This window comes from Haliotis asinina, chromosome 9, assembly GCF_037392515.1.
Source record: "Haliotis asinina isolate JCU_RB_2024 chromosome 9, JCU_Hal_asi_v2, whole genome shotgun sequence".
NCBI lineage: Eukaryota > Metazoa > Mollusca > Gastropoda > Lepetellida > Haliotidae > Haliotis > Haliotis asinina.
Window position 1 is genome coordinate 18,399,312 of NC_090288.1, and position 13,326 is coordinate 18,412,637.

Here is a 13,326-nt window from a genome sequence, read left to right on the forward strand (position 1 = left end):
GTTTCTCCAAGAAGGGGGAAAACTGCCCGATGTCCAAATTTCATCAAATATGTTCAAAAGTGTCTGAAGACATGATTCAGGAAAGTGTTTCAATAGTTGATAATGTATATTATCTTCTCCAGTAGCCGTATCATGAGCTTGCTCAAGTGCAGTAGTGAGCTCATGAAGTGAAAATACTTCATTGTAATCTTCACCATTGTCCGAACTGAAGTTGACTTTTTGACGTTCCTGGTTTTGTTGAAATTTCTGAAATTTAGGATTATAATTTGATGATGAAGAGTGTTTGGCCAAAGTCTCACGTAATTTATTTGCGATGTCAGATTTATCTGTTAATATATCATCACCATCTTTGAGGTGGTGAATGCTTGCCTTCGAACCCTTGCCTTTAATTCTTTGAACCATATTCCACACCTTTGATAGTGGTGTGCGTGAGTTAATTTTAGACACATAATGCCTCCAGGACTGACGTTTACACTGTTTAAATGTTCGTCTAGCCTTTGCACTGTTTATTTTCGCAATATTAAAATTATGAACTGTAGGGTGTCGACGAAAATACTTTTCTGCCTTTTTCCTACATTTTCTAGCTCGTTTGCAATCATCTGTAAACCATGGTTTACGTATGTGAGGGTTCATAGAGGACTGGAATATTTTTGAAACTTTCAGGCTGCAGTGTTCCGGAACAACGAGTTTGAAACAATGGCCAGTTTGCTTTGGTAAAATTCCATCTGGTTAAAGGTGGTTCATCAGTGGGGTTTATAGCTTGAAGCAATGTAGGAAAATGATCACTTCCACATCGGTCATCATGAACAGACCAGTCAAATTCATTTAGTAAATTGGCATCTGTCAGAGTCAGATCTAATGCTGAATACGTTCCCGTAGCAGGATGTAAGTATGTGTTAGAGCAATCATTTAAGATACATATGTTATTATCAGAGATAAAATCTTCAATTACTTTGCCTTTAGCATTAGTACTAACACTGTCCCATAGAGGGTTATGTCCGTTTAAATCACCCATGATGACACATGGTTTCGGAGGTTGATCATATAAACCTTGTAGATCCGCCTGCTGTAAAGCTGAAGAGGGTGGAGTGTACAAAGAACAGAGTGTTAAGGCTATGTGAAATGTAAGTCGAACTGCAACAGCTTGGAGATGAGTAGCTAATGGAACAACGCTGTGAATAACATCCTGTCTTACCAAGATGGAAGAGCCTCCAGTGGCTTTTAGACCTGGAGGTGAAAAGTGATTATACACATTATATTTTCTGATATCACATTTATCTGTGTCCCTAAGATACGTTTCTTGTAGACACATTGCAGATGGTTTCAAATCCTGTATTAAAATCTGTAAATCATTAAAATTATTCCTAAGTCCCCTACAGTTCCATTGGATTATGTTGGAAGAGTGCATCATGGAGGCTCAATTGGCGATCGTTCTCGTCGGAAGTAGGACGGATTCTTTCCGCTCTGCGACGAAGGTGTTGTGTCCATATCAAGTACTTCAAAGGAGTTATGGACAACTATCTCTGAAGATGAAGTTTTCTTGTTTGTCTGTTTTCTATTTAATTTCTTTCTTTCATTTTTGGACAAAGGTTGAGCAGCTGCTTGCACTGTGACTGGTGTACTGGGAACATCAAGGACATTGGCATCAATCGGAACTTGATTTACAGTTTGAGTTGAAGATGAGAGGGACTCAATGACAGAAGTCATGTTAGAGGGCTGATCTGATTTGATCCATGTCAAATCAGTCTGAACAGAAACTGATGAGCATTTAATAGGTGGAGAAGCAACAACTGAAGAAAAAGATTTATTGATTTGAATTGGTACCTGATTGTCAACAAGTATTTTTGCCTCATTAAAGGAGATGTTTTTTTCATGTTTGATCGTTAATATTTTCGACTGTTTTTGCCACACAGGACATAACCTTGATGAAGCAACGTGTTGACCCTTGCAGTTTGCACATTTGATATCTGCTGAGCAATCCACGTTCTCATGTCCTTCTCCACAACGGTGACAAACAGCCGATCCATTGCATGATTTGGATCCATGTCCAAATTTTTGGCACTTGAAACATCGGAGAGGATTGGGGATATAGACCTCCACTCCGATGTTGACATAACCAGCTTTTATAGATTTGGGTAAGGTTGACAGCGAAAAGGTAAACAGATATGTATTTGACGGAATGATATCACCGTCCCGAGTCTTCACTGTAAAACTTTTGACTGTTATCACTCCTTGATTTTGTAACTCTTGTGAAATATCTTCTTCAGACATGTCGGACAGGCAACGTGCTCTGTCACGAACAATGCCGCGACAAGTATTTAATGTTTCGTGTGCAGATGCAACAACCTCAATGTTTGCAAATGTTTTCACGGATAAGAGGTTAAGAGACTGTTGCCTCCTTAAACACTCAATAAGCAGTAATCCACTACGAAGACGTGTTACGTTCTTCACTTCTCCGCAAATTCCGGAAATGGCCTTAGAAATTGCAAACGGATTGAGCTTAAGTGGCTGCTTGTCTACTGCTTCAAAGACAATAAATCTAGGCCATGAATCAAGTACAGGAGATACAGCATGATCAGCGTCAACTGAATCAACATGTCGGCGTTTAGATCTGTTTGGACCAGGATTTTGTTGAGCCATAGTGGAAAGAATGGAATTCAGCATCCCTGCTCCCCACCCACCATGGAGTCCCAAACAAGCGGTGTTGATTTGCATCGGATCTCCAACATGCAAACACCAGGGATACAGGAATGGTATACTTCAGCAAATATGACGCGAAAAGCTGCGTAAGTTTACCAAATCAAATGTCTAGCTGGTTCGCCCAAAACATGAAATTGGAAACATACAGATTTCGGAGGTCAACATCGCCGAATTGGCCCACGAGCCACCGCCTTCTGGCATGAGACTCTAGGCAGAATTAATTTTGATAACGAAAGACGTTAGCCAAGACCAATCAAAATCAAATATTATATATAAAAAGTGAATAGGTATATAAGTCACACGCAGGGCTTGGCATCACCAGCCGATTGGTTGAACCGGGCCCATTCAACCTCCCGTCTAGGTGAAGTCAGGGCCAAAGTGGTGTGTTGAGCAGCAGGAACACGGTTCCAGATGCCCACTGCCCTCAACCACCAGGATCCCTTTCTCCACCGACACAGGGACGCAACCCACGGCAAACGGGTTGGTGGACCAAATATCCCCCCGGGTCCACTACGGGGTTGTCGGCGAGCTCTTGGCGTTACCCAGCACCCACCACGAGGAAATCATTTAAGAGACAATACAGGTACAAACAGTGTTGAAATAAGACCGTCATGGAAATATCTGTTGTCTAACACGTGATGTTAGAAAGATTTTATAATGCTTTTACCATCTTCTACTGAGCCTTATAATTTTCACATCTGATCCAAAAACAAGGTTTCTGTGAGGTCAACAGACTAACAGAATACCAGAGAGATGAAACTCACTCTCTTCTCCCGAGTAGCCAGTGAAGACGACAGCATCTTGCTGTGCTTCTCCCATACTGTTCTTAGCTTTTAGTGTGATTTCATAAGGCCTGTAGACATCTGAGGTTGCATATATGAAATGATCGACAGTCCAATCATCTATTGGCTTTGTCTGTATCCGGGAGTCTGGATCGCCCTGCCGTTTGAACTGCAGGATATACTGGAAGCCTGGACCATTCTGCTGGATCTGGGGCATTGTCTGGTACAACAAGAAACAACAGTGAGACACACAGTATATCCATTGCTTACAACAGAAACTCTCTAGACTACTGCTTCAACTGCAGTGGCAACATCATCTGCAGCTTTCAAAAGAATTGTTCAGGAACTTATTCACAAATTTGGAAGGATATAAGCAGCTGTTGTCATAAGGCATTCATAGTGACTTTGACCTTTTCTATAACTCAAGGGCTGTTAATAGAGCTCTTTTTGTGTATGTGCCATGTCTAGACAAACCTAGTTTCAGTTTGTATAAACATGATAAAGCTTACATTTTGCATTTGATATGAGAAAATCGCAAATAGAGTGCATTTCTTATTAGCTTTTACATCATAAATATGCTACACAATGCTTTCAAAAAGTTACAGTTTGTATTCACATTAACTTACTGGGAAATATATATAATAAAACATCCAAACAGTAAATTTGTATAAAGTGCCTTGATTGATTATAAGATTCTTCATGTAACTAAGGGATTCAAGATATGTAAGTGTCAATAAAGCAGACATTGAGTTTCCTATGTGCCAGAGTCTCCTTATCACAATCAACATTGGGTTTTTATTACGTAAACGAGTAAATTATTTACTTGTTTATTAACACAACCAAGATTAGACTACTGCTCATGCTCCAGGCAGGCATGCTGTTGCAAGCTCCGTGAACCTATCAACATTTTGGTTTCACCACTATTACAGTCTTCAAGTTTGTACATAGTTATGATATTTATTCTATCTGTGACAAGTTTAACAGTTACCCAAAAATGCATCTTGTCTTTAACTCAGGGCAAGTTATATTTATCACTGAACATAAGTTCGTAATATTAATAATGGTGAGGACTTTTTTGAAAATACAGAGCCATACCTTTATCATTAATGTAGTAACATAAGGTACATTTACAAATAGAATGGATCCAGGGTTCATGCAGGGTTTGTGATCCCTGGAGATACACAGTATAAGCATTTATGGATTTAACTGCCAACAAACGTGTGAGTGAGTGGGTACTGTTATATGCCTCTTTTAGCAATATTCCAAGAATATCACATGGGGGAAAACCATACATGGGCTTCAGCATGACGCTTGGAAACTTTAACCATTAGGCTACCCAACCACCCAAACATGATCCATTTTGCATGGAGACTTTTCTCTTATAAAAGAAACAGCAGTATAAAGCACTCACAGTCCATTCAATATGGAGTTCACCCTTCCTATCACCAATAGTCCGGAGATTTTCTGGATGATGGAGAGGTCGAGCTGGGTTAGTCCTGCAAATCTTGACGGTGGGGAAACTTGGATCACTCTCCCCAATCTTGTTGTAGGCCAGGACACGGAAAGTGTAGTTAGCATAGGGTGACAGCGTGATGTTGGCACTGGTCTTCTGGGATGGCACTTTCAAGGCATAGATCCACTGGTCTGGGCTGAAAGTGGTATTGTACTGCACAATGAAGTACTGGACAGGGGCGTTGTTGTAGCTGCCTGGGGTCCAGCGGATGGTGGCGTTGCCTTGCTCACAAGACTCTATGCGGGTATTAACTGGGGCATCAGGACGATCTGGAATGTATTAGGATAATGCGTTTGAGGGAAACTCAGTATGACACATTACCACGTCACTTGGAATATGAACAAAATAATCTCTCCAAATGATGTGTGCAAATAGGAATTTATCCTGAATCCCAAAATCATTATTTCCATATTTGTGACCCCTGTATCTGTACTAGTCATCTCACCTTTGACTGTCAGCATGGCTGAAGCTGATGATTGGTCTAGACCATTGGTAGCAATACAGGTGTAAGTGCCTGAGTCACGGACAATGGTGCCACTGATGGTGAGCGAGTTGTCCTGGTTGTTGGTGGTCATCCTTTGGTCACTGGCAGTGATGTCCTTATTGTCCTTCATCCACTTGATTTTCAGGTTCTGAACCTCTTCAGGGTCAGTCGTCCCAGAACATGTGAACTTGGCATCCTGGTCAGCATTGACTTCAAGGTCAAGAGGTCGCTGCTCAATCTGAGTTTTGCGCCGGACCATCAGAGTACCACTAGCATTTTGACTACCATATATGTTCTCCGCAGCACAGAAAAAATTCCCAGCATCAGCCAACACCACCATCTGAAAAACAAGGAAACAGTCAGGGGCAAATACAACAAAAAGTCTTGTTGACAACATGTTGTTGTGTTTGTCATCTCAGTGACATAAATTGCACTTTTCAGTGTGATTAATTCAAGGAATACATAATAGTCAATCAAAATACAATCTTTCAGTTTTGAAAGGCATCATATTTGTAAGAAAGATGAAGAGATCAAATGATCTGCAACAATGAAAACATGTTTATAGTTGCTGCTTGTGCCATCAGAGATTTTCTTGTCAGATCAAGTTCCACCACAACATGACTTTCAAGACGTAAGCATTTTAAATTGAAACAGAATGTAATTACCTCTATATGCAAATCCCCATTGAGTAAAGTCTGATACCTCCCTCCTGTGATCTGCCGCCCTTCTTTGAACCAAGTGATCTGTGGGTCAGGCTTGCCAGTCGTCCGACATGTCAGGTTGACAGACTGGCCTTCTGCAACCACCACTTGAGCGGCTGGAGGCACCATGATAGTTGGGGCTTCAGCTGGCAATCACATGTAGTATGTACAATTACAAACATCATCTTGATAGTTATTGCAGGTAGTCCACTAACACAGAAAATGAATTGTGATTTGAAAACAATAAATCAGAATTAACGTATTTACTTGATGTATAATATAGAAATGTTAAATGATTACCTAAACAAGACCTACCCTCTTAGAATCAGTAGCGACCACAAAAAACTGAAGTCTCAGAACTGATTGTCTAGGCAGCATAGTTTGTGTTTAAAAAATGCTAACTGGCGACTAAAATATCAAGCAAAAAGAAAGAAGAACACACATTTGGAACCAACAGAAAATCAAAAGTGCCAGCCCATATTCACAAAGATCACATGTAACAGGTAAAACAACAAAAGTAGAGTTCTTCAATATGGTCACCAAAAGCATGAGCAGTCCGAGACGCAACGTGTATGCAAGACGGCCTATCGTCTCTTTTTCACGAGATGGTGCGCTCCACGGTACTAACTGAAGCGCTTCCCCCTAATTAATTCAGTCACCATGGAACCACCTCGATTGGGTGCGAACATGATGCAGGGTAATTAAAGCGTCCCGTAAAATTCCCCGGGTGGTGGGGTACTTGACAGTCATGAATGAACAGGTATTTCGATCTCGGATGCCACACTTTCGTCATTTACACTCAATAGATTACAACTTGCAGAATACAAGTTGTTTGTCCGACAAAATATTCACAATCATCCTAGGTTGATGCATATTGGGCTACTCTATTTTTCGATTTTTTCGGCACGTGAAAACATCGGGAAAGTAGAAATACCACGCCCAGGGTCGGCTGTTTACATATGCCAATTACACAAAAATCAATTCATCGGTCATGAAAAGGTGATTTATTAGGGCTCCTTGCTGCTAAGCAGGACATTATTGTAATTGTGTTTGTTTTTTATGTTTTACAGATTAAAAATTGAAATGCAGCAGAGAGGGTTCGGGTGATCCTGGCACAGTCAGGCTGGTAAAGCTCATCATCAGCTCAGGGCTCTCGCCCCCTCTACACGCAGCCCAGACAGCGAGTGGGACTTCTCCCAGGAAACACTGCCTAGTCGAACCCACCAAGAACTTTTCGGAGAATATGAAGGCTCCCCAACACTGCAGCCTTCTGCGAGACATTTCAAAGGCGAGGTCCGCATATTTATCATGCTTTTCCTGAATCTTGCCAATCACATTGCTGTCAAAAGGGACAGAAAATTCAATGATATAAATAATTTCATTGGCTTTATCAAAAAGGACAAGATCAGGTTTGTTGGCTGGAATTCGTCTCAGGCTGTATATTGGCCTATTTCAGAGAAGCTTAAAAGCATCATTTTCCAGGACGCCCTGGACATGTTCAGGGTCGTACCATGGATGGACCTCGGAGTCATTATTATTATTATATTTTACAGATTAAGATTACAATGCAGCAGAGAGGGTTCGGGTGATCCTGGCACAGTTAGGCTAGTCAAGCTCATCATCAGCTCAGGGCCCTCACCCCCTCTACACGCAGTCCAGACAGCGAGTGGGACTTCTCCCAGGAAACACTGCCTAGTCGAACCCACCAAGAACTTTCCGGAGAATATGGAGGCTTCCCAACACTGCAGCCTTCTGCATTACCCAGATTGTCAGAAGGGCTGTGCTCCCGGTGGAGAACCCGGGCACTCTCCTGATCTGCGCCAAGAGATCAGGAGGTACCAAACCAAGGGCACCGAGAACAATGGGGAGCCTGATGACTGTGTACTTTGGATGCAAGCGAGACATTTCAAAGGCGAGGTGCGCATATTTATCATGCTTTTCCTGAATCTTGCCAATCACATTGCTGTCAAAAGGGACAGAAAATTCAATGATATAAATAATTTCATTGGTTTTATCAAAAAGGACAAGATCCGGTTTGTTGGCTGGAATTCGTCTCAGGCTGTATATTGGCCTATTCCAGAGAAGTTTAAAAGCATCATTTTCCAGGACGCCCTGGACATGTTCAGGGTCGTACCATGGATGGACCTCGAAGTCAAAGCCACAGGCATGGCGGAGACGATAATAAAAGCAGCGAGCCATGCCATCATGTCTTTTAAGATATGCAGTTTGTGCCAAGGAAGGGCATCCACTGACAAGGTGTTGGACAGTCTCTGTGAATTCATTGCAAAGACGACATTTCATATTGATATTTTCTTTAAGAATTCAATTTAACATTCTGGCGATTGCGAGTGGGAAGTGACTGGTCCTGAGCTGCAAAAAGGAAGCCCTCAGTTTCACATTTGAGACCAGCCGACTTCATCCAGGCAAGGGAGTCGGTTGGATTGCTGTTCTGTTCCACACACTGCATGTAAACACGATGCAATGGCTTCTCAGAAAGCTTCTCCACAAAGGACCGACTCTGGGCAGACTTGGTGAAGGACTTCACCTGTTTTACTCCCACCACTGTACCATCCATCAGTACATCGCCATCAACAAAATCAACTTCAAATTTCAGATTCATGTATCACCAAAGGATCATCCGATAAATAAATATGTGCAAAAGTACACAATAAAATTCTGTCATGAAGAGCTTCCACATTAATCAAACCCCGTCCTCCAGAACTGATTGGCATATATAAATGATTAAGAGAGGAATGATGGTGATGTGCTGTGTTATCAGACATGATCCTTCTGGGTCAGTTGGTCAAAACTCTGGATGTCTTGTTTCGTCCAAGCAAGTACTCTAAAGGAATAGGAGAGAACTGGCACGGCAAAAGTATTGGTGGCTTTGACCTTGTTTCGAGCATTTAGCTCGGACCTCCAGATTTTCCTTAAATGAGATTTATACTCTGCACGAAGTTTATCTTGAATCTGGGCATTCTGGAGCTTGTCTCGAACTTGCATTCCAAAATATGTGTATGCCTGATCTTCCACAAGATGCTCAATAACTCCTCCCTCTTGTAACTTGACCGATCCATCACTGGTTACCTTGCCATGTTTCAGATGAAGAGTATTACATTTGTTGAGTCCAAATGTCATGCCAAAATCAATAGAGAAGGACTCGACAAGGAGAACCTGTTCTTTCAAATTGGTATCTCCTTTGGCAAGGAGCTCGATGTCATCCATGTAGAGGAGATGAGTAAGAGGTGTTCGGGATCTGTGCTGAGGAGGCCCGGGATGGTAACCCTCCTCCCTATTGAGCAGAAAACTCAACGGATTTAGAGACAGACTAAAAAAAGCAAAGGACTAAAGGAGTCCCCCTGGAAAATTCCCCTTCTGATTGGAATAGATTCTCAAGTCTGCACCTCTCTTTGCGAGTACATCTCAAGTTGAGTCGACCAGTAACTCATTAAAGACTTGAGTAAATCAAGTAGTCGCTCAGGGAGGTCAATACACTGAAGAGACTTCAGAATCCATTCGTGAGGGACAGAGTCGTATTCCTTTTTGTAGTCAATCCAGCACACGGAGAGGTTGAGGTGATACGTTTTAGCCTCCTCCCAAATCATTTTCTGTACAAGAAGTTGATCCTTGCACCTCCAACATCCCTTCCTCGCCCCCTTCTGCTCTCTGTAAATTATCTCATTGGACGAGCGGTAAGATGACACGAGGTTTGTCAAACACCCTGTGAATAATTTGTATTGAGTATTTAAACATGTGATAGGGCGGAAGTTTTGGGGATCAGTCAAGTCTCCTTTTTGGGAAGGAGTATTGTTCGACCTTTGCAGAACCAAGGAGGAACATCACAAGAGAATTAAAACAGTGAAGTAATGGTGTTTGGAACAGTTTCTAATACTGGTTTCTAATGCCATCAGGCCCTGGAGCTGTATTAGATTTGGACTTTTTAATAACACTTTTCAGGCAATCTGGTGAGATGTAACAGACAAATGACATAGTTACTTTCTCATGCATTGCATGGTCATAATCACCGACCCATGGTGCCTCCAGATAACAGTCGCCGGGTACAGACCACAACTGTTTCCAGAACCTTTCATTAGCAGCCATGGGAGGCCGTTTATCATGCTCATCAACACCACTTGTCTTGAGTTCCCTGTAGAATGGCTTTTCATTATTTTTGAAAAGTTTATTTTGTTTGATAAATTTGTTTCTCTTTTCCCAATTTTTCTTTCTTTCAGTCCAAATTTTTATTTTTGCCTTACGGGAATCGACAATTTGTAGAAGTACCTTTTCTTTTGTTGTCTTGTACTGTAATTTTAATTTTCTCCAAATTGCTTTCTGTCGTTTAGACATGGGATTCATTGATGATCTTCATTTCAAGCACAGCTCTATCCAGGAAATATATTTTCTAGTTTCTATTAATTATACTTGAAACCAGTTTTTCCTTGGAAGAATTATTATGGCCTCTTGCAAGTGATACAAAGAGTAGAAGAGGTGGTCGACAGACTGGTACAGTTTGGAGTGCTTACCATCTTCATGAAAGTTGAGATTATTGAGAAACCACAGACGTCTTTTAATCGGGTCAGAGAACTCCTGTCCATATTACCTAGATGAGGCCCGCAAGCATACACCCTGTTCTGAAAATCCCTGGAGGAATGCGGAGAGATCCAGGCCATGGCATTGCTGGGACTAGAGACAGACAAGACCGAATATGATGATGATGGTCGTTACCTATGTACAGACAGTATCCCTCTCAAACCTCAAACACAGTTCCAAGAACGGCTGAATTCCTTTCAGTCTTGGCCTGTGCAGATGACACAGAGTCCTAGTCAAATGGCACAGGCAGGATTTGTGTACTTGCTCAGAGGAGATGCTTGCAAGTGTGTTCAAAATCGAACATAGAGGATAATCCTTTGAGTGAACATGACAAAATGGTATCCAAACTGTCTGTACTTGGCCCTGGTAGGAGTCCCTCTGAAAGAGATGGCCTGCTGGGGTAGTCATCTGGATTTACATGTTTATGAAATAGACTGGATGTGTTAGTGACTATTTGGTTCTCATTGGTCGATATAAATGTCCTACCACAAGGTAGATGCAAGTACAGCAGTGTGGCACAGTGGAAGTGCACTTTGCTCATAACCCAGAGGACTGTGGATTGAAACCACACTCTGCTCCTTTTTGAACACGAGGGGAGTTCTATATAAAGGGCTACGAGGGCAATCTAGCTTCATTTAGCCATGGACCTGTGATAGTGACACTTCATCTGCAACTGCCAGTATTCAACTGCAACAGGAAAATGAACAGGAGATACTGGAGACCCTCCCTGGACGATCCTAAGAAATGGACCAAATATTATTACTTGCAGGCCAAGGGCTATCTCAATCCCTTTACGAATGTAGACGATTATGTGATCTATTACGAGAAACAAGAGGTCAAGATGGACCTACCCACTTCAACAGACATGTTTGTTCTCACGTCTCCCACCCAACAAGTCGTTCAACAGGCGAAAGCCAAGTTGAAGGAAAAAAGTGTCGTCCACAGGGAAAACACCATGGAAGCAGTGCCCACAGAATGAATGAAAACAGATTTCTAAATAGAGACAAAAGGCTAAATGTGTCATTTGTAGTAGGACTGTAGCCATGTGAACATGTATTCCTGTCCAGTATGCTCCAAACAATATGTTTGGGCTCATGACTCATCATATTCGAACAAAACATTCAGGAGAGGATCCCAAGCAGCAGCAGCAGCAGCAGCTAGAGCAGAAGCAGCAGCAGCTCCATGTGGGTGATGAATTTAGGTTGCGACACCCGTTTACCATGATTGTCTCTGGGCCTACCTCCTGTGGAAAATCCTACTTAGTGAAGCAGCTTCTAGAACAGATGAACATTAAACCTTATCCTGAATGTATTATATGGCTCAACAAACGATGGCAACCCTTGTATAATGCCTTTCAAACCTGTGTTCAAATACAAGGCTTGGGTGGAAGGGTTGACTGAGGAGGAGGAGGAGGATATAGACGCCCTATCTGAGACAGACAGCCAAGGACAGGATGATGATGAAGGACAGTGACATGTACAGTAGACTCTTGGGCGTGCTCCTATCCCATAGTTTTGCTCATTTGAAAACGGAGCTAATAAACCATGAAATTTATATATCGTTTGTGTTTCTTAATGTGTGGTACCCATCTTTAGTCACAAGGTGTGTGGCAAGTGGATGCTCCCCATGGAGTTGTCCACTGAGCATGGAAACATGCAACTATTTACACCAATGCATTGTCCAACACTTTAAAACTTTCCTGATGGAAGTCTCAGGAAGCGCACGTACACGGCAGCTATAGGACAGAGCAAAGTTAGAACAAAAGCTATACATCACTATATGAGTATATTCAAATTATTCATTTATGTTTGTTTTAAAATGTCTTATCATGAGGCATTCATTCAACCCTATTTAGCAAGAGCAAATTCATGATTCCATCCAAGTAACACTGGGAACGGCCTCCTACGCATACACTCAATGCTGTCTGTCGCCAGTGTAACAGTCAAAAGAAACATGATAGCCCCTCCTCGCTAGAGCAACGTGGGTCACCACATGTTTAAATGCAGCCTAGCATTGCTTTATGCCAACCCTAAAGGTTAAACTTGTTGAAACTCGTTTTTGTATGGCAATGATGTCTAGTTAGTCTACCGCTGGGCAGCGCATGAACGGTTTCTGATAAAACTTATTAGAGACTTGGGCCAGTCTACCCAAAACGTGTTGGCGCTAACATGTGGCAGTGACTGAGAGATACACAGATATTTTCATCTCATGTGCTTTGGTGGTTGATTCATTCCATACAATCACAAAAATGTGAGGTTTGGGTTTTACATGTCAATATCATCCTTGAATTCGCACCTCCTGCATTGGATACACTGGTTTAGTATGAAATTTTGGCATGTTGGCATTCCCCAGCAGGATACCATAAGGATACTGAAAGTAACAATGACATAACGGTAAGTCATTTTGATTCGTTTAAACATGTCGTATGGCAAATGTGTCCTTAAGCCAGTGAACTATTTACATCTATGTTTGTTTCATCTCTGAATGTGTATGGATCCAAACAAACCAAAGCAGGCAGAAAATATAACATGGGAGAGAACAATTTGAGGAGATATC

The 13,326-nt window shown here is 41.9% G+C and overlaps 1 protein-coding gene across 1 annotated transcript in view; it reads right to left on the bottom strand.

The window, feature by feature from the left end:
* LOC137296798 (neuroglian-like) overlaps positions 1–13,326 on the bottom strand; it is a 58,602-nt gene that overhangs the window by 16,395 nt on the left and 28,881 nt on the right. Inside the window, exons 10-13 of the mRNA XM_067828655.1 lie at positions 6,145–6,326; positions 5,441–5,819; positions 4,894–5,264; positions 3,465–3,702 (exon numbers count right to left, since the gene is read on the bottom strand). Of these exons, the coding sequence (XP_067684756.1) occupies positions 3,465–3,702; positions 4,894–5,264; positions 5,441–5,819; positions 6,145–6,326 (1,170 nt within the window). The remainder of the gene's footprint in view (positions 1–3,464; positions 3,703–4,893; positions 5,265–5,440; positions 5,820–6,144; positions 6,327–13,326) is intronic.